This window comes from Dryobates pubescens, chromosome 22, assembly GCF_014839835.1.
Source record: "Dryobates pubescens isolate bDryPub1 chromosome 22, bDryPub1.pri, whole genome shotgun sequence".
NCBI classification, from domain to species: domain Eukaryota; kingdom Metazoa; phylum Chordata; class Aves; order Piciformes; family Picidae; genus Dryobates; species Dryobates pubescens.
In genome coordinates this window covers 15,190,040-15,214,925 of record NC_071633.1, presented here as the reverse complement: position 1 = coordinate 15,214,925, position 24,886 = coordinate 15,190,040, and the positions used below count along the sequence as shown (strand labels likewise).

Here is a 24,886-nt window from a genome sequence, read left to right as displayed (position 1 = left end):
TCCAGCACTAATGAGCTGCTCAGCTGGCCACTGTGTATCTTTAAGGCCAGGGAATGGAGAAGCTGTTGTTCTCTCTCTCTCCTCACACCTGAAGGAGAGCAGGAGGAGCTGTTGTCCTTATCACCCCATGCTTCAGACCCTTCTTGACCAGCATGGGCAGATGGGTTAAAGGCAAGGTTCCTGTGGTGGTTATTGGAACTCACCTGCCCTAACAACAGAGCCCACAGCAATTATCACCTTTCAGCTCCCCCACAGCTACTGTGGCCTCTCAAGTAATCCAAAACCTCTCCATCACAACAGGCACGGAGCCATATTCATCTCCCAGTGTCATCCAGTTAAAAAACAGAAGCCAGCCTGGCCAGCCTGTAATGCAACACTCTGGTGCAGGCCACCACAGGAAGGGAAGTGCCCAGCTAGGGGCAGCTGGACCATTACTGGGTGAACACTGGGCATGGGGAGAGAGGAGAACACCCTGTGAGGTCTGTATTGAGTAGACAGTTTGATGCTTAGTAAACCCTCTCCTCTAAGCTGGGGAAGGGTCTGGAGAACAGATCTGGTGAGAAGCAGCTGGGGGACCTGGGGTTGCTTAGTCTGGAGAAAAGGAAGCTGAGAGGAGACCTCCTGGCTCTCTACAGCTCCCTGAAAGGAGACTGGAGTGAGATGGGGGTTGAGCTCTTCTCCCTAGGATCAGGTGAGAGGAAATGGCCTAAAACTGTGCTGGGGGAGGTTTGGGTTGGATATTAGGAACAATGTCTTTCCTGCAAGAGTAGTCAGGCACTGGAACAGGCTGCCCAGGGAGGTGGTGGAGTCCCCATCCCTGCAGGTGTTCAAGAAACCTGCGGACATGGCACTTGGGGCCATGGTGGTCCTAGGCTGAAGGTTGGACTTGATCTTAAAGGTCTCTTCTAACCCAAACCATTGTATGATTCTATGACTCTCTGGCTGAAGACCCCATCCCAGCAGAGATCTTAAGGAGACACAAATCCAGGAGCCTGCACAGCTGTTTAAGATGAGATTCAGACTTTCAAAATGCTTGTTTGGCAAGAAGCTTCCAGCAAAGGCCCTCTTCCAGCACAGAAACCAGCTCAGTGACCAGCTGCCCCATGGGTGACCCTGCCAACCATCCCCAGCAGTGACTCCTACCAAATAAAGTCACTGCTGGGAGCAGAGAAGGGACTTTAAACAGTGACATGTACATGACTTCCCCATTAATCATGCCATGTGCCACCCAGCTGTGAGGCTCTGCCTTGAACTTTGACCGAGGCAAACAGGCTTTGAGTGGCAGGGAGTGAGGTGGGAAAAGGTTTCCTCACAAGAGACCTTTCAAATAAGCTATGAGCTGGTCAAAGTTTAAGAGTGGAGGGAGTCATGGCCCATCCTTCCAAAAGCCTTTGAGGGCCTACCTGAATGAAAAGGGTTTAAGCAAGGACAGCAGCAAGCTCCTGCTCCTCTTCCTCCCCCAGTATCTAAAGGAAATAAAAATGGGGGAAGAAAAACATTGTCCTGAGCCTGAGCTGGCTCACTCCCCCTCCTTCAAAAAGGAACTTCCTCTTCTGTCCTGATTCACTTACCAGCAAACAGCAGAATGAATTTATGAAGACTGTAAACCTGGCAGTTAAAATAATGGAGGAGATAAGAGTGTCCCCCACAGGGTATAAACCACTTCTCATGGCTGCTCAGAAGGTTTCTCACCTCTGCACAGATGATGTTGACTTTGTGAATGTCTTCCCAGGCCCTGTTTTACACTTACAGTAACATCCACCCCAGCATGGTTTTCATAGCTGATTGCAGGGCCAATCTCTGCTCCAATACCTGCCAGGAGCTTTATTTAGACAGTGCCTCACCCAATACCTCTGCTTCATCATCACATCTCACCTTCTGCAGGGTTTCTCCTCCTCTCTGCTCTTTTCAGTGTCTGGGAATTATCCAGCAGTCACTGTGAAAACTAAACCCCACAAATCCTAGAATCATTAAGGCTGGAAAAGCCCTCTAAGGTCATTGAGTCCAACTATCAACCCAGTACCACCATGACCACAGAAGCCTGGCCTGAAGGTCCATGTCTACATGGTTTTTGAACACCTCCAGGGATGGTGACTCCATCACCACCCTGGGCAGCCTTTTCTTTCCTGATTTTTCCCTCCCTGACCTGTTGTTACCTGAACAGTGGGCCGACTATGCTGTCAGTGACACAGAAACCAGTCTGGCTGCTCTGCACAGGGATGGCTCCCAGCTTCTCCTGCCCTGCAGTCCCCTCTGCTGGCAGCACCTTCTCCCCATCCACAGAAAGCAGCACTTGCTCTCCCGGGCTGCTGATCCTTGGAGAGAATGAGTTCCCTGGACTTCTGGCCTTCCCCCACTGCTGGGAGGGGGCACAAGCACCATTTGGACACAACAGGCATTTGTATTTGTATCTCTGATGAAGAAAGGCTGAGAGAATTGAGGCTTTTTAGTCTGGACAAGAGCAGACTGAGGGGGATCTCATCAATGCTGATCAATACTTCGAGGGTGGGTGTCAGGAGGATGGGACCAGGCTTTGGTCAGTGGTGCCCAGTGACAGGACAAGGGGTAACAGGCACAAACTTGAAAGTGAGAAGTTCCATCTAAGCATGAAGAGGAACTTCTCTAGTTTAAGGGTGGTAGAGCACTGGGACAGGCTGCCCAGTGAGGTGGTGGAGTCTCCATCTCTGGAGACATTCCAAACCCACCTGGGTGCCATCCTGAGCAACCTGCTCTAGGTGACCCTTCCTCGGCAGGGGGATTGGACTGGATGATCTCCATTCCCACCCCTCTCATTCTGTGAGTCTGTGACTCTCTCATGCCTGTGCTCTAAGAACAAAGAGTTCAAGCCTCTAGAGATATTTTCACCACTAATTCATGGCACACACACCCCATCAAAGTTTCTTCACCTCTTTCCTGCTCCTTTCCTCTCAGCACTTGGCCACCTTCATCATGGACAAGAGCGAGTCCATCGTGACAGTGGACGACGCGATCCGCAAGCTCATCCTGCTCAACTCCAAGGAGAAGATCTGGACGCAGGAGATGCTGCTGCAAGTCAATGACAAGTCCATCCGGCTGCTGGACTGCGAGTCACAGGTACCCAGAGCCCCCTGAAGCTACCCAGGGGCTGAGACATGGGGTACAGCATGGCCCCTTCTCAGTCTGCCTGGCAAGGCACTTCTAGGGAGCCCAAAGAAGGGGGACTCCATATCAAAATCCACCCCTGGGTGTGCAGGGGATGGCTGACAGGACCTGGGGGTGCTGGCTGGCAGCCAGCTGAACATGAGCCAGCAGTGTGCTCAGGTGGCCAAGAATGCCAGCAGCATCCTGGACTGGATCAGCAATAGTGTGCCCAGCAGATCAAGGAAGTGATCATGCCCCTGGGCTGAGCACTGGTGAGGGCAGAAGAAGGGCTGCAAGGAGCACCTGGGGAACTAGAGACTTGTCAGTCTGACCTTGGTGCCAGAGAAGGTCATGGAGCAGGGAGTTTAGAACTAGAGCAGGGGAGATCTAGTTTGAAACTAGAGCAAAGTAGATTTAGGTTGGACATTAGGAGGAAGTTCTTCTCAATGAGGGTGGTGAGACACTGGAACAGGGTGCCCAGAGATGTGGTTGAGGCCCCATCCCTGGAGACATTCAAGGTCGGGCTTGCTGGGGTCCTGCTCTAGCTGGAGATGTCCCTGCTGAGTGCAGGGGGGGTGGACAAAATGACCTTCAAGGCTGCCTTCCAACCTGATGCAATCTGTGATCCTGTGACTTGGAGCAGAAGCAGAGCTCACCTCTGTTTGCCACTCCTCTCACTCCCATTGCGGTCCCGAGCCATTGTCCCTCTGCAAACCTTGGCATGCAGAGCCCAGCAAACCACTGCTGAGAAGCACAAGCTCTGCCAGGTGTCTCCTCAGAGACTTTGTTGGTTCAGTCACTTCCCATTTCCTGACCCTTTTCTCTTTCTCTTGCAGGAGGAGCTGGAGGACTTCCCCCTGCCCACAGTCCAGCACTGCCAGACAGTGCTGAACCAGATGCGTTACTCCTCCATCCTCCTCCTGGTGTGCCAGGATTCGGAGCAGCACAAACCTGACATCCACTTCTTCAACTGTGATGAGGTGGAGGTGAGCAGAGCCCCCTGTGCTGGTGTGAAACAAGGAGCACAACACACACCAAGCCCCCTGCCAACCCCTTCTGCCTCTGCCTGCTCAGAGCCCTCAACCTTTCCCAAAGCAAAGCCCTTCCAAACATCCCTCTTTTGTCTTTGAGGCGGAGCTGGTTCATGAGGACATCGAAAGTGCCCTGGCAGACCACAAGCACGGGAAGAAGATAAGGCCACAGACACTCAAGTAAGCACTGCAGGGTTTGTTTCAAAAGAAGAAGCCCCAGTTACACCTGGGGCAGTCACACACCACCCTCAGAGATGGGACCAGCAGCCTGTGTTCCTTCCCTTGCAGAGCAAACCAAGAAAAGATCAAGCAGAGACAATCCATCCTGCCCCCGCCTCAAGGGCCAGCTCCCATCCCCATCCAGCACGACATGCGAGGCTCAGGGATGAACAGGAACCGGGTGGCACCCCCTACCCAGCACAACCCAGGTACTGCAGTGCTCAGGGAGGCTGTGTGGGGACAGGGAATCGTGAGCCTGGACACCCAGCCCTCCTCAAATGGCCTGTGAACATTTCAGCCCCTGTGTTGCTGAGGCACAGTGAAGCCCAGTGGCTTTCCACTGAGTGAAGGAGTAACACAGACACCAAATCCCAGCCTCCTGCCTCCCACCCTTTAGCTCTTGCTGAGCACTGAGCAGATCCCCTCTGGGGCTGCTCTTCTGCAGGCTCCACAGCCCCAGGGCTCTCAGCCTTTCCTCCTCACAGAGCTGCTCCAGGCCCCTCAGCATCTTCAGAGCCTCCCCTGGACTCTTTCCAGTAGTTCCCAGTCTCTCTTGAACTGGGGAGCCCAGAACTGGATCCAGTGCTCCAGATCTGGCCTCACTAGGGCAAGTAGAGGGGGAGGAGAACATTTCTTGACCTGCTGGCTACTCTTCCTCATACCCTGCAGGACACCATTGGCCTTCTTGGCCACAAGGGCCTATTACTGGCTCACGGGCAACTTGTTGTCCCCCAGCACTCCCAGGTCCTTCTCCCTGGAGCTGCTTCCTAGCAGGTCATCTCTCACCTGTACTGGTGAATGGGGTTGTTCCTCCCCAGGTACAGGACCCTCTGGCTTGCCCTTCTTGAACTTCACTGGGTTCTTCTCCACCCAGATTAAGTAGGAATGATGAGTTCCTCCCCACCCCAGATCTATTGTGCCCCAGAGATGCTCTCCTGTCACCATTAGGATAAGTTCTGGCTCTTTTCAGGATACTCCTACTTTACACACACATGGAGTGAGCAGTGGCCTTCCAGCCCCTCTGTGGGTTTAAGTCAGCTTAGATTCATGAAAAGCAAAGGAGTTGGTGACTCACAGCAGCTGGAGATGGTGCCTGCAGGTCTCTGCCTGTAGCTGGCAGCTCTCCACGATTCATTCACTGCTCTGTTTGAAAGGAGGCAGCGTCTTGACCCGGGTGGGCAGGTGCCGTGACCATGCAAGACTGAATCGGCAGCTTTGATCGCCTCCTGTCATCTCCTGAGGTGCTCTCAGCAGCCAGAACAAACAAGCAAGCTGGGAGTTCCCATCTCATGGCTCCCTGCATTAATGTTTGCAGCCTCACAGTAAACAGCTTCTCCTCTCCTTCCCTTCTCTGCAGACTATGAACGACGAAGCTCCAGCTCTCACGACCACGAGGAGTCCCGAGCCATCCTAGCACAGAAGATTGAGAAAGAAACGGTTGGTCACCAGATTGAGAGTGGAGATCAGGAAGAAATTCTTGACACTGAGGGTGGGGAGACACTGGGACAGGTTGCCCAGGGAGGTTGTGGTGCAAGGTCAAGAGGGAGAAGGAGGAAGCAAGAGCCTCCTCCCTGAGCAGACATCGTGTGCACTCTTGAGTCATTGGTCAACTGCCACCAACCACGCACAGGGCTAAGGTGGTCAAGAGCAAAGCTCCAGCACTGGGTCAGTCCCAAACTCTGCTGACCTGAGGGAGCTCTGCTGGTTTCAGGTCTGGTCTGGGGGTTGGTTTTGCAGACCTCCATTAGCAGGGGTCACTTGTCACATTGGTGAGCACAACAGACATGCAGGCACAGCTTTGTGCTTGGAAAGTGATGAATTCAGCTTCATTTCATGCCTGGATTCCCCATCCCTGTGCATTCTTCCAGGAGACAACTCCAGCTTCCCAGCTGCCTGCAGCTGGGAGCTCCTTCACACCTTGGGGTTTGTTTTGTTTTTTGCATTTCTGTCCTGACAGCAAATCCTGAACTGCACCCTGGATGACATTGAAGTGTTTGTGGCCAGGCTTCAGAAGGCTGCAGAGGCGTTCAGACAGCTCAACCAGAGGAAGAAAGGGAAGAAGAACAAGAAGAAAGGGCCAGCAGGTACAGTGCAGCAGCAAGAACAAACAAGAGGCACAGATGAAGGTTGGGAGGAGACCTCAGCTCCCACCCTAGCAATGCCAGGCTGATTCAGCAGCACAGCTCTGGACCCAACACAGCCACACCAGTTTGAAAGGTGCTGGTGGCCTGTGGGGACCTCTGATAGAGCAAACAAAGCCTAGTGAAGCCTCCAACACAGAGAAAGGCTGGTGGCTTTTCTTGACCCCTTGCTTTTAAGTAGTTCTAACCCCAACACCCATTCTTGCTGTGTCTTCTACAAGATGAAACCTCCCTGGAAAGGGATCTTCTAATCAAAGTGTCTTTCTCTCCACTTTCTCATCAAAGAGGGCATGCTGACCCTTCGAGCAAGACCCCCAAGCGAGGCAGAGTTCATTGACTGCTTCCAGAAAACCAAACTGGCTTTTAACCTCCTGGTAAGAGACAGAGGGTTTCTCTTCCCCTTCTAGCACAGCAATAAACATTGGAAGTGAAATCTGAACTGAAAACACTAATCAAGGGACAAAAGGGTCAGCTGCAGATCCTTCAGAACCCAAGAAGAGAGACTGTGTCAGGCCTGGGCAGGTTTCTTGGGTCAAGCTATTAAACTGAAACTAGAAGTGGAAAGCCAGGATGGGACTGAGCAGCCAGGAGCCTTGCAATGCCTGGATCTCCTTCCAGACATAGTCCTGGCTTAAAGCATCTGTGAAGCTTTGAGCTTAAAGAGCCAAGAAGTGCTGTGCCCACTTTGCTGATAGCTCTGCACAGGCTCATTGAGCCCACCCTAGATATTCCCTTGTGGCATTTAAACCTGCAAGGAGGTTGTACTGAGTTGGCCACTTCTCCTTTGTAACAAGTGACAGGATGAGAGGAAATGGCCTCAGGTTGTACCAGGGGAGATTTAGGTTGGAGACTAAAAGAAACTTCTTCCATGAAAGGGTTCCCAAACCCTGGAACAGGGCCCCCAGGGAGGTGGTTGAATTCCCATGCCTGGAGGTGTTTCAAACCCCCAGAGATGTGGTGCTGAGGGATGTGTTTCAGCATGAGACTGGCTAGAGTGAGAGCATGACTGGACTCAATGAGCTTGAAGATCTTTTCCAACCAAAAGGATTCTATGATTTGAAACACAGTAGGTTCTCCACCCCTCCTTAAATTCAGCACCCTTAGAAATGGGTACAAAAGAGAAATGATCTATAAATGATTCCTGATCCCCAGTCACTCTTCATGCCAGGTTTGAGGGGTTTGTACTTTGCAGGCTGTTATGAACTACAGCAAATGCCAAGCAGCAGCAAGCCCTCCATGTAACAGAGAAGAGAAGACAAGGTCAGGCTAGGGTTAAACTTGGTCTATTTCTCTTTTCAGGCCAAACTGAGAAAGCACATCCAGAACCCCAGTGCTTCTGAGCTGGTGCATTTCCTGTTTGGCCCACTGGAACTGGTAAATATTCCTCACAGGTTTCCCTGTGAACTCACTTTTCATTTCTAACATTGGTTTCACACCTACAGCAGCCAGGTTATGCAGGAGGGTTAGAAGACAATCACAATAGGCTCAAACCTTCTTGGGAAAGCCATGAAGAACCACCACCAGTGTTTCTGGCCTCTGCTCTGTTCTCCAGCTTAAGCTAAATACACAAACCTGAGCAAATCTGAATCTTTCCATCCCAGGAATGTCTCACTGGGAACAAAAGGGCAAACCAGCTGGGGTTCCCACTGGGAAGCTGCCTGATCTAACTTGTGGCCAAGAAGGCCAATGGAATCCCGGGGTGCATGAAGAAGAGTGTGGCCAGTAGGCCAAGGGAGGTTCTCTTCCCCCTCTACTCTACTTTGGTGAGGACACATCTGAAGTATTTTGTCCAGTTCTGGGCTCCCTGGTTCAAGAAGGACAGAGACTTGCTGGAGAGGGTACAGCAAAGCTCTACAAAGGCACTGAGGAGACTCAGACATCTCTGTGACAGGGAGAGACTAAGAGCACCGGGGCTTGTTTTGTCTGGAGAAGAGCAGCCTGAGGGGGATCTCATCAGTGCTGATCAATACTTTAAGGGTGGGTATCAGGAGGATGAGACCAGGCTTTGTTCAGTGGTGCCCAGTGACAGGACAAAGGGTAACAGGCACAAGCTGGAACATCAGAAGTGCCATCTAAGCATGAGGAGAACTTCTTTAATTTAAAGGTGGCAGAGCACTGGGACAGGCTGCCCAGAGAGGTGGTGGAGTCTCCATCTCTGGAGACATTCCAAACCCACCTGGACGTGTTCCTGTGTGACCTTCTGTAGGTGACCCTGCCTTGGCAGAGGGGTTGGACTCAATGATCTCCAGGGGTTCCTTCCAAACCCTACCATACTGTGATTCCTTCCAGCAAACACAGCTCAATATTTGCACTGAAAATAGGAAGCAGAGATCCCAACTGGAAAAAGAAGCTAGAAGGGAATCCAACATCCCTTTCAAGTGGCAGCAAACCATGTTGTGAAACCACAGCCTTCCATATGAATGCACAGAGGAGAAGTTTGGAAGGTCTAAATGTGAATTAGCCTGGGGTTTGAGGTGCTCACCCTGGAGCTCACTGGCTTCCTTTGCAGTGGGCAGGTGTAGGGACTCCACAGGATCAGAGCCACTGATATTTTGCCCTCTCTGGTCTCTCTCTTTGATTTCTGCTCCTGTGTGCTTGTGCTGGTTTGAGATTTTGGACCTTTCCTGCAAAACCCTCTCCTGTTTGTGTTTAATCCAGATTGTCAATAGCTGTGGTGGCCCCGAGCTGGCCAGGTCTGTCGTGAGCCCTCTGCTTTCGAAAGACGCCACAGATTTCGTCCGAGGACACCTGACACCGAAAGAGATAACCCTCTGGGAGTCCCTGGGAGAGACATGGACCAGATCAAGGTGAGGACAGAGCTGCCATCTCACCAGGTTCCCCAAGCTCTTGAGAAAGGCAAAGGGGATGCCAAATATAGTGGTGTGAGAGGGCCAAGGACGCCCTGATGTCCCTGCTGCTTCCTGCCATGCTTCCAGAGACATGTTCCTTGTAAATCTCACCACACCTCAAATCCTGGGCTCAGTTTTGGACCCCTCACTCCAAGGACACTGAGGGGCTGAAGCAAGTCCACAGAAGGGCAGTGAAGCTGGCGAAGGGTCTGAAGAACAGGGCTAGTGAGGAGCAGGGACCTGGGATTGTTGAGCCTGGAGAAAAGGAGGCTGAGGGGAGACCTTCTGGCTCTTTCCAACTGCCTCAAAGGAGGTTGGAGCCAGGTGGGGCTCTTCTCCCAAGGAATAAGTGACAGGACAAGCGGAAACAGCCTCAAGCTGCCCCATGAAAGGCTTAGGTTGGACATGAGGAACAATTTCTTCTCCTTGGGGGTTGTCAAGGCCTGGCCCAGGCTGCCCAGGGCAGTGGTAGAGTCCCCATCCCTGGAGGGGTTTCAAAGCCCTGGAGATGTGGTGCTGAGGGACATGCTTTAGTGGTGCCCTGGCAGTGCTGGGTTAAGAGACTCCATGATCTTGGAGATCTTCTCCAACCTTAAATTCATGTCCTAGAGCTGAATGGCCACGAGAAGCAAACATCCCAACCTACATCCCCAAGTTCCGCAACGGCTGGGAACCCCCCATGGAAATCTTCCGAGGAGCTCCCTGGGAAATAGACATCGGACACCTGCAAGAAGAGGTCAGTCCTGAGCCCCTGCTCATCCTCTTTCCCCTCCCTCCCTGTTTTTCAGAGTGAGAGATGGATTTGTGGAGCTTGGGGTGGTGTGTAACAAGTAGCTGGCTCAAGATACTTCATCCAGTTTTGGGCTCCCCAGTGCAAGAGAGGCAGAGACTTGCTGGAAAGTATCCAACAGAGAGCCACAAGGATGATTAGGAGACTTGAGCATCTCCCCTATGAAGAGAGACTGAGATCCCTGGGGCTGTTTAGTCTTGAGAGGACTGAGAGGGAATCTCATCAATGTGTATAAATGTCTGAGGGGTGGGTGTCAAGTGGAGGGGGCCAAGCTCTTTCCAGTGAAGCACACTAATAAGCCAAGAAACAAGGGGTTCAAGCTTGAACATAGAAGATTTCACCTCAACATGAGGAGAAACTTCTTCACAGTGAGGCTGATGGAGCCCTGGAGCAGGCTGCCCAGAGGGGTTGTGGAGTCTCCTTCTCTGGAGACTTTCAAAACCCACCTGGATGCATTCCTGTGCAAACCGCCCTAAGTGATCCTGCTTCGGCAGGGGGCGTTGGACCCGATGATCTCTTGAGGTCCCTTCCAACCTCTAATGTGCTGTGAAAACTCAGTTGGTTCTGGTCCCTGCAGTTAAATATGGAATGAACAAAAGGCCAGCAAAGGGCAGCCTCACCTCCTCCTCTCCGGGGAACAGGACTCAATTCGTTGCTGAGCCCCATGGTTTGGTTTGCCTGGAGAACGTTTCTTCCTCATCACCTCCACAAGCTGCCAGGCTTTTCATCTACCATTAGCCACCTCCCTTCCTCTGACAGAGCTTTCCCCTTTGCTGGTAGCACTGACTCCATGTTTACCTTCCCAGCTCTCCTCAGCCAACGGCTACCCTTACCGGAACTCCTCGCTCAAGCGCGGCCAGGCTGCCGAGCAGACACAAGCTGCGGACGCCTTCAAACAGAACGTGACTCACAGGTAACCTAGCAGCACCACTTTGGGCTGCCACCTTCTGACCTCATAAGCACCCTCTGCAACACACCACAGCACCAGCACGTGGCAAACTCTCTGCTGTTGTTGATTCTGACTGGTTGAGGCCAAGAGAGCTCAAGGATCTGGTATCTCTCTGCTCATTCTAAAGCCACCGGACCCTGCACAGAAAGAACCTGCTCATGGGAGGGATCTGCATTAGGGCCTGAGCACACCTGAACACTTGGCTGCCAAAAAGTCCTGGTGCTGGGGAAGAACAGCCTGGTCTCAGCAGGTCACTGCACCAAAAACAGCATGGTGGGCTTGGAGCCAACCTCTGGAGATCATCCAGTCCAAGCCCCCTGCTAAAGCAGGGCGCCCACAGCAGCTTGCCCAGGATCACAAGGCCCAGATGGGTTTGGAATCTCTCCAGAGAAGGAGACTCCACAACCTGTCTGGGCAGGCTGGGACAGTGATTCAGCCCAGAGGAGACCTCAACCAGCTGTCTGCTCAGATGAAGGAACATATTTCCTGCCGCACTCATGCTTTATTCAGAGCACTTGGAACTCATTTCCTAGCCAAGAGACCCTCCCTGAGCAAGAACACCCATGCACCAGGGCTCTCATTTCCACCAGGGCTTCTGGCTGCAGACAAGTGTCACCAAAGCCCCAAGCACTGTGACAATAACCAGCAAAGATCAGTGTGTAAATCCTTGGTGCTTACCAAGTCCACCTTAGCTTCAAACTCCTCCACCCTCACCTCTTTCCTCATGACTCATTTACATTTTGGAATGTGACAAAAGAAGTAATTTCTACCCAACTGGGGCTCTCCTTCTCCTCCCTGCCTCCAGGGCACTGCTGGGTTAAGGCCACCATTCCCTTGCTTGACCAATGGATTCAATCTGAGAGTCTGCTCCAAGACTGCAGACTTACAAGTTAGATATTGCACATAGCTGTGACTAGACCAAGAGCTGTCCCAAATCACAGAATGCTTTGGGCTGGAAGGGAGCTTAAAAACATCTAGTTCCAACTCCCACTCCATGGGCAGGGACACCTTCCACCAGACCAGGTTCCTCATAGCCCCATTCAGCCTGGTCCTAAACACTGTCAGGGATGAGGTGTCCACAACTTCTCTGGGCAACCTGTTCCAGCCCCTCACTATCCTCATAGTGAAGAACTTCTTCCTAATGTCCAATCTAAATCTGCCCTGCTCTAGTTCAAAACAAGCAAGCTAAAGACAACACTAAAGCCCCAGGGGTGACATCAAACCACTGAACCAGTGGCTTCAGCTTTTTCCAGACCACCAGAAAAGGTACCCAGTGGAGACAGCAGAATGAACCACAACTAAGCAAGCTGGGCTTGCTTTTCAGCCCATTAATCAGGATTTTAGTCCAAAAGTCAGGCTTTGCAGCACCTCAGGAGCAAAAGCAGAGAGCCAGATTTCCACACATGACAGATTTTAAATCACTGACCAAAGCCAAGAGCTTGGCAGTGGAAAAATACCAGGCTAAGAACCAGCACTGGAAGCACTGAGTGACACAGAATGTGCCACGAACTGGAATCTGACCCACTGTGCCTAGGGCACTCAGGAGATTTCTGTGGCAAGTGCAGGTCATAAGCAGAAAGGTCCATGAAGGTGCACCAGAGCAGCTCCTACCTGCCCTCATTCAGCAAAGCAAGAGAGTTTTTCCATACTGTAAATGTTTTGGGAATTAAGACTCATAGAATTGTTTAGGTTGGAAAAGACCTCTAAGATCATCCAGTCCAACCACCAACCCAACACCACCAAGGCCCTTAAACCACGTCCCAGAGTGCCACGTCCACACGTTTCTTGAACACCTCCAGGGATGGGGACTCCACCACCTCCCTGGGCAGCCTGTTCCAGTGCCTGACCACTCTAGCAGCAAAGAAATTGTTCCTAATATCCAAACTAAACCTCCCCTAGCACAATTTCAGGCCATTTCCTCCTGTTCTATCACCTGATACAAGGGAGAAGAGACCAACCCCCACCTGGCTCAACTTCCTTTCAGGGAGTTCTAAAGAGAAATGAGGTCTCCCCTCAGCCTCTTTTTCTCCAGGCTCAACAACTGCAGGTCCCTCAGCTGCTCTTCCCCAGCCCTGTTCTCCAGAGCCTTCCCCAGCTTTGTTGCTCTACTCTGGACCTGCTCCAGCCTCTCAATGTCCTTCTTGGAGTGAGAGGCCCAAAACTGACCCCAGGATTCCAGCTGTGGCCTTAGCAGTGTCCCATCCAGGGGGACAATCCTTGACCTGCTCCTGCTGGCCACACTCTTGCTGATCCAGGCCAGGATGCTGGTGGCTTTCTTGACCACCTGGGCACACCCTGGCTCATCTTCAGCTGCTGTCAACCAACGCCCCCAGGTCCTTTTCTGACAGGCACTTTCCAGCCCCTCTGCCCCCAGCCCCCCGTGTTCATGGGGTCGTTGTGACCCAAGTGCAATACGCAGCACTCAGCCTTGTTGAACCCAACGACTTCACCCCATGGATCCGACCTGGCCAGATCCTTCTGCAGTGCCTTCCTACCCTCCAGCAGATCGGCACTGCCACCCAATTACACTGCCCCAGTTATGGGATGGGCCTGCAGTAAAACTCCTTTTCCACTCTCCTGCAGGGGTTTTGAGGCACAGGCTCTGCCCAAGAGATACGCCAAAATCCGCTACGACTTCACCGCGCGCAATGCCAACGAGCTCTCGGTGCTGAAGGATGAAATCCTGGAGGTAGGTTGAAGGTGCAAGTGCAAGCTCCCTTTCACAGGGTGCTTTCTGAGCAGAACCACAAAGGTGTGCTCAGATCCAGGGTTCTCCACGGAGCTGGAGCAGGCTGGCTGCATGCATGTGTCAGTTGTTGGGCTGAAACACATCGGCCACATCTTTGTTAGCAATGAGGAGGAAGGAAAACAAGTCCCTGGGGTACAGCCACTTGCTGGGCCTGGGGTCTTGATTACCTCTCTGCCCTTCCAAAGTTGTTTTCCATGAAAGCTTCCTTTTTGTGACCTTTCTCTTAGCACAATACTGTTGGCAGCTGGAGAATGCTGGCAGTTCTGGGCTCCCCAGCCCAAGAAGAACATGGAACCACTTGTAGCAAAGGGCTACAAAGATGATGAGGGGACCAAAACATCTCTCTTATGAAGAAAGGCTGAGGGACTTGTGTGCCTGGAGAAGCCTGAGGGGGATCTCATCAATGCTGAGGAATACTCCAAGGATGGGCTTCAGGAGGATGGGACCAGGCTTTGCTGAGTGGTGCCCAGTAACAGAACAAGGGGTAATGGGCACCAGTTACAGTGCTCCACCTGTGGCCTCACTGGGGCAGAATAGAGGGGGAGGAGAACATCCTTCAGCCTGCTGGCCACACTCTTCTTCACTGGCCTTCTTGGCCATAAGGGCACATTGCTGGCTCATGAGCAACTCCTTGTCCCCCAGCACTCCCAGGTCCTTCTCCTTGGAGCTGCTTCCCAGCAGGTCACCTCTCACCTGTACTGGTGCAGGGGCTTGTTCCTCCCCATGTGCAGGAGCCTACGCTTGCCCTGGTTGAACTGGACTGTGTTCCTCTCCACCCAAGCCTTCAAATTAAGTAGGAATGATGAGTTCCTCCCCACCCCAGGTCCATTTTGCCCCAGAGATGCTCTGCTGTCACCATTAGGATAAGTTTTGGTGCTTTTCATGAAAGACTCCAGACCTGAATTTCAGATGAGTGCAACAGCTCCTGGCCTCACTGATGTTATTCCATGCACTCCACATTTATCTGTGGTTGATTTCCACTCTCTGCTGCTCATGTAAAGCAGAGACCTGAGGTTCTCACTGGCCAAGTTCTTTTTCCCCTCTTTCAGGTGCTGGAAGATAACAAGCAGTGGTGGAAGCTGCTGAACCGGAGCGGCCAGGCTGGTTATGTCCCTTATAACATCCTGGATGTGGTGAAACTGGAAGAGGTGGAACAGGTCTGTGGCCAGGTGGTATTTAACTGGTAGTCAACTGCAGGGTGTAATCACCCTCTGAGAATAATCCTGTCATCAGACCTCCCTGCAAGGGCTTAGGGTGCTCTGCACAAGTCAGGATGAACCCTTACAAGCAGATGAACCAGGATCCTGGAGATTCCTGAGGCTTCTGTGAGAAAACTCTCCCCTTTTGCCACCACTTACTTTCCCCCTCCCCAGACAAGGCTTGTCCTCCCTATCTGCTCTCTACAACTCCCTGAAAGCAGGTTGGAGCCAGCTGGGAGTCAGTCTCTTCTCCCTTGTATCAGGTGATAGAACAAGAGGAAATGGCCTGAAACTGTGCCAGGAGAAGTTCAGGTGGACATTAGGAACAATTGCTTTTCTTCAAGAGTGGTCAGGCATTGGAACAGGCTGCCCAGGGAGGTGGTGAAGTCACCATCCCTGGAAGTGTTCAAGAAACATGTGGCCATGGCAACACTGCACATGGTTTAATGGCCATGGTGGTCTTAGGTTGGACTTAATATTTAATGGCCATGGTGGTCTTAGGTTGGACTTAGTATCTTTTTAATGGCCATGGTGGTCTTAGGTGGGACTTAATATCTTAGGTGTTTTTCAACCCAAACAACCCTGTGATGCTGTGATTCTATGATCCATACAGAAGCCTCAAGCTTCCTCCTGCTCTGATGCTGCCAACAGTGCCCGGGACAGGCACAAGGCTACAGGCAGCAGCTTGCTCTGAAGTGAGATCCTGCTCAAAGAGATTCCCATCCCAAGCCCAGCACTGTGATGGTCATCCTAAGAGGAAGGGTCTCAGATGCTGGCTACAGGGGCTGAAAATATTCCCTCTTTTCCCAGTGCTTCCCCCCCACAAACCCACCTACTCCTCAGCCTATGATTTTCCACCTCCTCTGTGCAAAACCCTGCTGCTTCCAGGGCTGTGCTGTGAGCAGGCTACAAGTGCTGCCACAGCTCTAAAAGCACATTTTCATTTGCCATGAAAACACTGAGGATTTTGGTGGGGGGCATGAATTAAACACAGACAGCTCCCTCACCCAGTCCAGTTCAGCAGCAGGAACAAGTTCCTGCAGAGGAAGCAGATGGCAACACCAGCTAAGGAAATATGAAGTGAGCATTGCTCTCAAGCACCTTGCACTGCAAAAATGTGGAGCTGGAGAGCTCTGAATACCCTCAGGAAGCATGGAATTGCTTCCCCACTTTGCTATTTCACAGTTTGGGCAAAGCATAAGGTGCCCCAGCAGGCCTGTGGATAAAAGCCCTGTTAGTTTAATCCAAATGGTCAAAAATTCCTTCCAGATTGCTCTGGGCACTTGGCAGCAGCCCCACGTAACATCCAGTTCCTTGAGCTGTGCTGCCTGAGCTTCAAAGGGGATTTCTCTTTGCTTTCTCTTCAGATAAAAATCCTTTTGCTTCCCTTGCCTCATGAGGAACTCCTATGAGCATGAATTTCTGCAGAGCAAAAAGCCAAGTCACACATGAGAGCAGACATCCACAGCAGTAGTCTAGAATCACTACTAGGATGAGAGGAAATGGCCTCCAGTTGCCCCAGGGGAGGTTTAGGTGGGACATTAGAAGAAACTTCACTGAAAGGGTTCTCAAAGACTGGAACAGGCTCCACAGGGTAGTGACTGAATCCCCACCCCTGGAAGGGTTTAAAAGAGGCAGAGATGTGGTGCTGAGGGACGTGGTTTAGAACCAGCCTTGGCAGAGTTAGAGAACAGTTGGAGTTAGTGATCTTCAAGGTCTTTTCCAACCTCAACCAGTCTATGATTCTATTCTGTGAAGAATAACTCAGCCTGTCTCTCTGTGGGACATCTCCAGGGGGGGTAAATGCCTTTAGTTTGGGTTCTGTTCATTCCCCCAGGACTCACCTGTTACATTCCATGCAGCTCTACCTGAGGTCTCCCAGATCAGCGCAGGGAGAACAATTTGTCTATCCATTTTCTCTCGTGGGTGGGAGACAGAAAGTTTAAGGACATGAAAAATGGGCAAACCCCAAATTCTCAAGGCTTTTTTTTTCCCCCTCTCTCTTATCACTCAGTCGAATCAGTGGTACAAAGGAGACCCAAGCCACAGGGGATATGGACCATCCAGCCCAACTCACAAGCTGCCCGCCAGCTACGCCGGGGACAAATGGGGCAGCGAAATGCTGTCGCGCAACTCCCCCCAGGACGCCAAAGAACGTACGTGTGCTGCACCGCCTCTGCCAGCCTGGCACCTCACCCCCCAGCCTGCCACCACACACCCCAGCCTGCCACCACACCCCCCAGCCTGGCACCTCACCCCCCAGCCTGCCACCTCACCCCCCAGCCTGCCACCTCACCCCCCAGCCTGCCACCTCACACCCCAGCCTGGCACCTCACCCCCCAGCCTGCCACCACACACCCCAGCCTGCCACCTCACACCCCAGCCTGGCACCTCACCCCCCAGCCTGGCACCTCACCCCCCAGCCTGCCACCACACACCCCAGCCTGCCACCTCACCCCCCAGCCTGGCACCTCACCCCCCAGCCTGGCACCTCACCCCCCAGCCTGCCACCACACACCCCAGCCTGCCACCACACACCCCAGCCTGGCACCTCACCCCTCAGCCTGCCACCTCACACCCCAGCCTGCCACCTCACACCCCAGCCTGCCACCTCACACCCCCCAGCCTGGCACCTCACACCCCAGCCTGGCACCACACACCCCAGCCTGCCACCACACACACCAGCCTGCCACCACACACACCAGCCTGGCACCACACACCCCAGCCTGCCACCTCACCCCCCAGCCTGCCACCACACACACCAGCCTGACACCATGCCTTTGCATTTCAGACTTAACTTAAAGGCTCCTGTGAGCACATGCTTCTGCTCTCTCTGTCCTGGTGGCTTCTTTTCCTTTTCCCTTTTCCTTCCTCCCTCCCTTCTTTCCTTCCTCCCCTCCCTTTCCTTCTTTCCTTCCTCTCCCTTCTCTTCTTCCTCTCCTCCCCTTCCTTCTTTCCTTCCTCCCCTCCTCTCCCTTCTTTCCTTTCTCCCCTCCCCTCCCCTCCCTTCTTTCCTTCCTCCCCTCCCCTCCCCTCCACTCCCCTTCCCTTCCTTCTTTCCTTCCTCCCTTCCCTTCCCTTGCCTTCCCTCTGGAGTTTTAGCAGTGTGCTGCTCACTCCCATTTCATGTTTCCTGCCACTTTTATTTATCTGGATAGCAAAGGCTGGAGCTGTAAGGACTTGGATCAGCAAATTGGTTATAAGAAATAACAGAGAGGACTGAAAAGCAGAGGGTGCAAGGCTACAGCTCCAAAACAAGACCCTAGTTGTAGGTACCCTCAGGACTGGTCACATCAGGTGACAGCAAAGGGACAATGAGAAGAAAATAATGGGTAAGACAGGGGCACAGACAAATGGCAACCATGTTTTTGGCACAGATAGTCACAGGCCTTCCTGACCTCCTCTCTCTCATGTGGTCTGGGGTTTTCCCCTCCTGCTGCTAAATTTGCAGGGTAATTTCCTTATTTCAACAGCCTGAGGGGAGCTAAGGAACTGAAAATCAAGACGATGACAAAGCAAAGCAAAAACACAAGAGCAGACAGGAGAAAGGGACTGGTGGGAGCATAGACACTGTCAGAGCAGGTTTTACACCCTCCAGTAAATGTCTACTAGTTGGTTTGGAGGGGGGCTTACATCCTTTGGAGGAGGTGTGATGAACAGGATAGGTTAGTGACATCAGAACTGGGTAAGTCATAGAATGAGCTGGGTTGGAGAGGACCCTAAAGATCATCCCATGGGCAGGGACACCTGCACTAGCCCAGGTTGCTCAAGGCCCCATGCAGCCTGGCCTTGAACACCTCCAGGGAGGAGGCATCCACAAGCTTAAGCACCTCTTTAGATTCAGTGATCACTGTGTGGACAAGGAGCATTTGGCTGTTATTTTGTGAAGAAGTTCTTCTGGAGAAGAACTGTAGCAATCTAGGTTTCTCCCCAAGAGCAAAAGAGGTGTCAAAAGCTGAGAGAAGTGGAGACTGTTGGTGTGGGAAGAAAGGGAAGATTCCCCCAGGCTGCTCCAGCCTCCAGACTGCAGCAATCTCCCTTCACACATTTGCTCCTGATGGTCAAAATGTCACTGCTCAGCCTAGTGCTCTAAAAACCCTTCAGCTTGCCCTTTAAAATACAAAAGTAAGGACTTCCCTTTGGTGTGTTTCATAAAACACTGAGCCTCAGGCTGATCTTCCTCCCATTTTCCCTGCAAGCACACTCATTTAACAGGATTTGAAGACTTGATTTCCTTCCCTACTCTCTGCCTTCTTTCCCCAGAACTCATCCATCAAATGGACGAGCTGAACGATGAGCTGCTAAAGAAGATCACAAACAATAAGATTCAGCCTCCTCATAGGCATTTCAAAGTGGAAAAGCCTCAGGAAGCTTTTGTGCCCCTCACTTTTGACTCCACCACTGAAGAAGTCAAAGCTTGGCTGGAGGCAAAGTCATTCAGCAAAGAGTAAGATCTGCTTTAGTACTTTATGAAGTGCTGGTGCTTCACTGAAAAAGGAGTGGGGGAGGCAGCTTGCAGCTCTGCAGCTGGATTACAAGTCACTTGTGTTTACTCACAGAGCCATGTTGCATGTTGATTCCAATCATATGAACTCCAGGCTGTGCAACCTGTGCATTCAGAGCCCCTTCCTGCCCAGATTTAGTCCCTTTATTTCTTCTACACTATCAGATAAACCTTGTCTGCAGCAAGAGATCTAACCATAGACTCCTAAAATTGTTTGGGTTGGAAAAGACTTCTAAGATCATCCAGTCCAACCTTCAAGCTAAGCCCACCCTGGCCATTAAACCATGTCCTAAAGTGCCATGTCCACACATTTATTAATGAGTAGCTACAGATGAAGGAATGGTCTTGGTTGTTCACACAACTCAGATCACAGTGTCCTAGACCTTGTCTGGCCACAGCTGGCCAGTTTCAGAGTGCTGAATGTGGAGACAAATCTCCAATGAACTCACTGAAGCTGTGAGCTGAAAAGTAAATAGAATCATAGAATTGTTTGGGTTGGAAAAGGCCTCTAAGATCATTGAGCCCAACCTTCAACCCAGTATCACCATGGCCACTAAACCATGCCCCATGGACATGCCATGTCCACATGTTCAACACCTTCAGGGATGGTGACTCCACCACCTCCCTGGGCAGCCTGTTCCAATGCCTGATCACTCTTGCAGCAAAGAAATTGCTCCTAATATCCAACCTAAACCTCCCCTGGCACAACTTCAGGAATGTTACCTGTCTCTGGAGATGTTGCAAAGAGCCAGCTCCTCAGCTGGCACTTGCAGATCTTCCCAGCCCCCAGGGCAGGACCAAAAAGCTGCGTGTGGTCAAGGGTTATGAGTTCCAATCCCACCCTGCACAGTGAAAAGCTCCAGGATTGCTCCCAAACATGATGCAACTGGAGTGAAATCCCTGCCAACACCCACAGGGCTGGGTGCAGAGTGGTGCCAGGGTGACACTGGCTTCACCCGCTCATGGCTCCCTTGTCTGTGCCAACAGCTTGGGTTACCCAACAGCTGCCACCTTGGCACAGCCCCAGGGCCTTCATGTGGCATGGTCCTAGGGCAAGGGCTGCACATCAGCTGCTCCCAGCTCTTTTATCATACAATCCTAGAATAGAATTGCTTTGGTTGGAAAAGACCTTCAGGATTGAGTCCAACCATTCTGTAACTCCACCAAGGCTGCTTCTAAACCACGTCCCTCAGCACCACATCTCTGCTGCTTTTGAACCCCTCCAGGGATGGGGATTCAACCACCTCCCTATGGAGCCTGTTTCAGTCTTGGATACCCCTTGCTTCCCACTCCTCACCTTTAGCAAGAGGGCATGTGTAGCACAATGATCATCTCCTCACTTTGTGTCTTCCCAGGACAGTGGAACACCTTGGTATCCTCACTGGAGCTCAGCTCTTCTCCCTCAACAGAGAGGAGCTGAAGAAAGTGTGTGGTGATGAGGGAAACAGAGTATACAGTAAAATCACTGTGGAGAAAAACCAGCTGGAGGTAAGCAGCTTTCTGGATCCCTCCTCCTTGAGTGGGTGCCCATGGAAAAGACTTTTTAGGAACCAAAACTGAAACAAAACCATCCAAAAGCTACACAAACAAAACCCCCACACCAGCTAAAAGGACTGAGAAGCCTTTTAAGCTTCAGTACCTGAAAGGGGACCTACAAGAAAGCTGAGGAGGGGCTTTCTACAAGGGCTTGTAGTGATTGGAGGAGGGGTGATGGCTTTGAGCTGGAAGAGGGGAGACTGAGACTGGGGATCAGGAAGAAATTCATTAAAGTGAGGATGGTGAGACACTGGAACAGGTTGCCCAGGGCAGTTGTGGATGCCCCTGCCCTGGAGGTGTTCAAGGGCAGGTTGGATGAGGCCTTGAACAATCTGGGCTAGTGGAAGGTGTCCCTGCCCATGACAGGGGGTTAGAACTGGATGATCTCTAAAGTCACTTCCAACCCAAACCTTTCTATGATTCCAAAGGGCCTCAGATACATCAGGCAGATCACTCTGTCTCCACTAATGACTCTGCCTTCTTGCAAGTATTACTCACCCCTGTCAAAACAGCTCAACCCTTTCAGACCAGCTCCACCCTTTCAAGCCAGTTCACCTCCTTGAAACCAGCTCCCCCCTTTCGAACCAGCTCCCCCCTTTCAAACCAGCTTCCCCCCTCTCTAAACCAGCTCTGCTCTTAGAGCACTAGTGAAATATTGCAATTTAACTACAACTTGAACTTACAACTCAGCCTTCTGTTTCCATTCTAGAAAGACAGAGGGGAGTCAGAGCTGCAAGAAATCATGAAGCGCCGCCAGGAAAGGATTGATTCTGCTAACTGAAAGAGAAAAACAAACCAAAACCAAACCAAACCTAAAATCTATCTGCTTTATTTCAGCTCTTAGTGCTAGGTAGTGCAGAGAAAAGGGAATGACAGCAATGACACAACCCTCCCCCAACCCCAAGTCCAGAGGAGAGGCCGCGGTGCGCCGCACTTCGCAGGGTAATTGCCACCCGAGTGACAACCTCCTGGAAGCTGTTTGATAAGGGTAGACACTAAGACCACATCCCACTGGGAAAGGTGTTTTAATATTGCATGAAGTATCTTTTTTTTTTTTTATATATATATATATGTAACTATATATTTTATACTGAAATTTTATGTGCATGCAATCAGAGCAGGTCAGAATTCACACAAGGTCTGAGCGCAGGGCTGTGGTTGGAGGCAGGCCAGAAGCCATCCCACAGAGCTTTTCTTGTAGGGCTGAACCTGCTCCCACCTCCCTCACTGGGGTGGGTTGGGAAGATAGGGCACAGCACACAGCAAAGAACAAGCCAGCCTAGGTGTTTGCAGAGCCTGGACCATGGGAAGTAAGTCTTTTCCCACCACTTTTCATGTCAGTCTCTGTGGCAGATGTCCCCTGCAGCCCACTAGCCAAGGCTCTGTGATGATTCACTCTCCTTCTGCTGTCCCCACCATGCCCCCTTGTTGGACAAGGCCAGAATTGCCACACACATCACCCAAGCCTGGCTGCTTCTTACAGACATGTATCAGTTAGTGCTGCTTGTAAGCACTGGGAATGGGCTTGCTCTGGGTAAAGGAGCAGGATGTGAGTGACAGATGAAGTGACTGGAATCTGCCCCTGATGGTCCCTGCTTAGAGAATCACAGCATCATTCTGGTTGGAGAAGACCTTTAAGATCATGGAGCCCAACCATTCCCTAACTCTACCAAGGCTGGTGCTAAACCATGCTCCTCAGCACCACATCTCTATGGCTCTGAAACCCTCCAGGGATGGGGATTCAACCACCTCCCTGTGGAGCCTGTTCCAGTCTTTGAGAGCCTTTCAATGAAGAAGTTTCTTCTGCTATCCAATCTAAATCTCTAGGGCAGCTTGATGCCATTGCATCTTGTCCTGTCACTTGTTCCTTGTCAGAAGAGACCAACCCCCACCTGGCTCCAGCCTCCTTGCAGGGAGTTGAAGAGACCCAGAAGGTTTCCCCAGAGCCTCCTTTTCTCCAGGCTGAACAACCCCAGATCTCTCAGCTGCTCCTCCCCAGCCCTGTTCTCCAGACCCTTCCCCAGCTTTTTTTGCCCTTCTGCTCCAGCTCCTCAATGTCCTTCTTGGAGTGAGAGGCCCAAAATTGCACTCTGTACTCAAGGTGTGGCCTCAGCGGTGCCCTGTCCAGAGGGCCAGACCCTGCCCAGCTCCTGCTGGCCACACTCTTGCTGATCTAAGCCAGGATGCCGGAGGCCTTCTTGGCCACCTGGGCACACGCTGGCTCCTTTTCGCTTAGGCAGAGGCCTGGACTCAGGGCATCTGTGCAACCCTTCCCCCTGGCACCCATCCTGTGCCAGGAAATGGCAGTGCTGGCAAAGGCAGGCCTCAAACACAGAGCTGATAAGCCTCTGACATTTGTTCCCAATTCAGTCACACTCAAAGCCCCTCCCAGGGTGTTCACCACTCATCCAAACCTGCAACTTCTCATTGCAAAGAGCAACCTGAAATGCTTCCTAAATCTCCAAGAAGCAAAAACTCACTTGGCAAGGTTGGTTTAAGACAAAATAAATGGCCACAGACAAACACATCAAATTAACTTAGTAGAGGCTGATGCTCTTCACTTCCTGCAGCTGTATCTGTCCAGTGACATTCCCCCTGATTCTTACATCTATAAACAGGGAGGAGGAGAGATCCCTTTTCCTGGAGACATAATGAAGTGGTTCTGCATCAATGATTCACTCAAAGTTTGAGAAGCTCAAGCAAGCATCTAGCAGATGCAAGTTTGCATTTACATCTGTGTGTGAGGAAGGCAGCAAAACAAACACATCTGCAGGAGCTGCTCACTGAGCAGGCAAACTTTGTCTTTCTCTCTGTCACACTTTCAGAGGCCCAAGGCTCCACCAAGGCTTTGACACTTGCTTTCCTTTAAGAGCTGTGAGTGTTCTCACCTCCTTGAAAGGTGAAGCTCCTGCACCAGTCTTTGCTCAGCTTGGGTCTGCCCATGAACATTTAGTGGGAAATGCTGTAAGGAAGTGGCTGAGGAGCAGGTGGTGAGATCCAAGGATACTGATGCACCTCCCAGCTTTGCTTTTGCTCTTCCAAGAACATCTCTAAAGGATGAGAGATCTTCCATGAGACATTTTCTCCACCTTGAAGCAGGACATTGTGAGCACCAGCAGGATGAGAGTGCAGGCAGGGAGCTTACAGGGGAGGGTGATGGTTTTAGGCACAACCCTGCTGGCTTGTCACAGCAAAGGGCACTCACCTTGTCAGGGAGGGATGATGAGGCCAATCCTCCTGAGAAGCCCTGGCTCTGGGTTTGGGTAGGGATGGGAAGCAGGTATGAACACCTGGCAAACCTTCGGTGTCAGGAGCACAGGAGGCAAACTATTTAAAATAAAAAGAAATGGTGAGCTAGGAAACACAGCACCACTCTGGTCTTTGGCTATAAAGGCAAACAAATCACACAGATTCACGGCTGCTTGGGATTTTGAGAGCAGCATACACGAGAGTTCTGCCAAGCCAGGAGCCACAGGAGGCTTTCACCAAGTAAATACATCACTTAGACCTTACTGCAGAAGTCACCTTTCAAAACATCCCTACAGCTGAGCTGTGCATCTGTTTTATCTGTACTGCTGCAGATAATGCTCTAATGTACTGTACATTCCTGTAATTGAACAAAGGATAAAATGACATAACCATGCACTGTATAAGATTTATTAAAATAGTTAAGTTATACTTAAAAGCTCCTCCTCTGTCTCACTTGGATACAAAGGAAAGCAACAGGACACAACCCCAGTGGATAGAAGCTGCTTTTCATAAAGACTTGTTGCTCTAAGATGCTCTGAGCCAGCATCTC

The 24,886-nt window shown here is 51.5% G+C and overlaps 1 protein-coding gene across 1 annotated transcript in view; it reads left to right on the top strand.

Moving 5' to 3' along the window:
• EPS8L2 (EPS8 like 2) overlaps positions 1 to 21,887 on the top strand; it is a 41,396-nt gene extending 19,509 nt beyond the window's left edge. The window contains exons 4-20 of the mRNA XM_054171888.1: positions 2,932 to 3,093; positions 3,957 to 4,106; positions 4,252 to 4,331; positions 4,440 to 4,579; positions 5,728 to 5,807; positions 6,328 to 6,454; positions 6,797 to 6,885; positions 7,811 to 7,885; positions 9,170 to 9,318; positions 9,970 to 10,096; positions 10,957 to 11,063; positions 13,683 to 13,788; positions 14,898 to 15,005; positions 17,062 to 17,203; positions 19,311 to 19,494; positions 20,907 to 21,039; positions 21,797 to 21,887. Coding sequence (XP_054027863.1) covers positions 2,932 to 3,093; positions 3,957 to 4,106; positions 4,252 to 4,331; positions 4,440 to 4,579; positions 5,728 to 5,807; positions 6,328 to 6,454; positions 6,797 to 6,885; positions 7,811 to 7,885; positions 9,170 to 9,318; positions 9,970 to 10,096; positions 10,957 to 11,063; positions 13,683 to 13,788; positions 14,898 to 15,005; positions 17,062 to 17,203; positions 19,311 to 19,494; positions 20,907 to 21,039; positions 21,797 to 21,868 — 2,031 coding nt within the window. The 3' untranslated portion in view covers positions 21,869 to 21,887. The remainder of the gene's footprint in view (positions 1 to 2,931; positions 3,094 to 3,956; positions 4,107 to 4,251; positions 4,332 to 4,439; positions 4,580 to 5,727; positions 5,808 to 6,327; positions 6,455 to 6,796; positions 6,886 to 7,810; positions 7,886 to 9,169; positions 9,319 to 9,969; positions 10,097 to 10,956; positions 11,064 to 13,682; positions 13,789 to 14,897; positions 15,006 to 17,061; positions 17,204 to 19,310; positions 19,495 to 20,906; positions 21,040 to 21,796) is intronic.
• Positions 21,888 to 24,886: the final 2,999 nt, after the last annotated feature.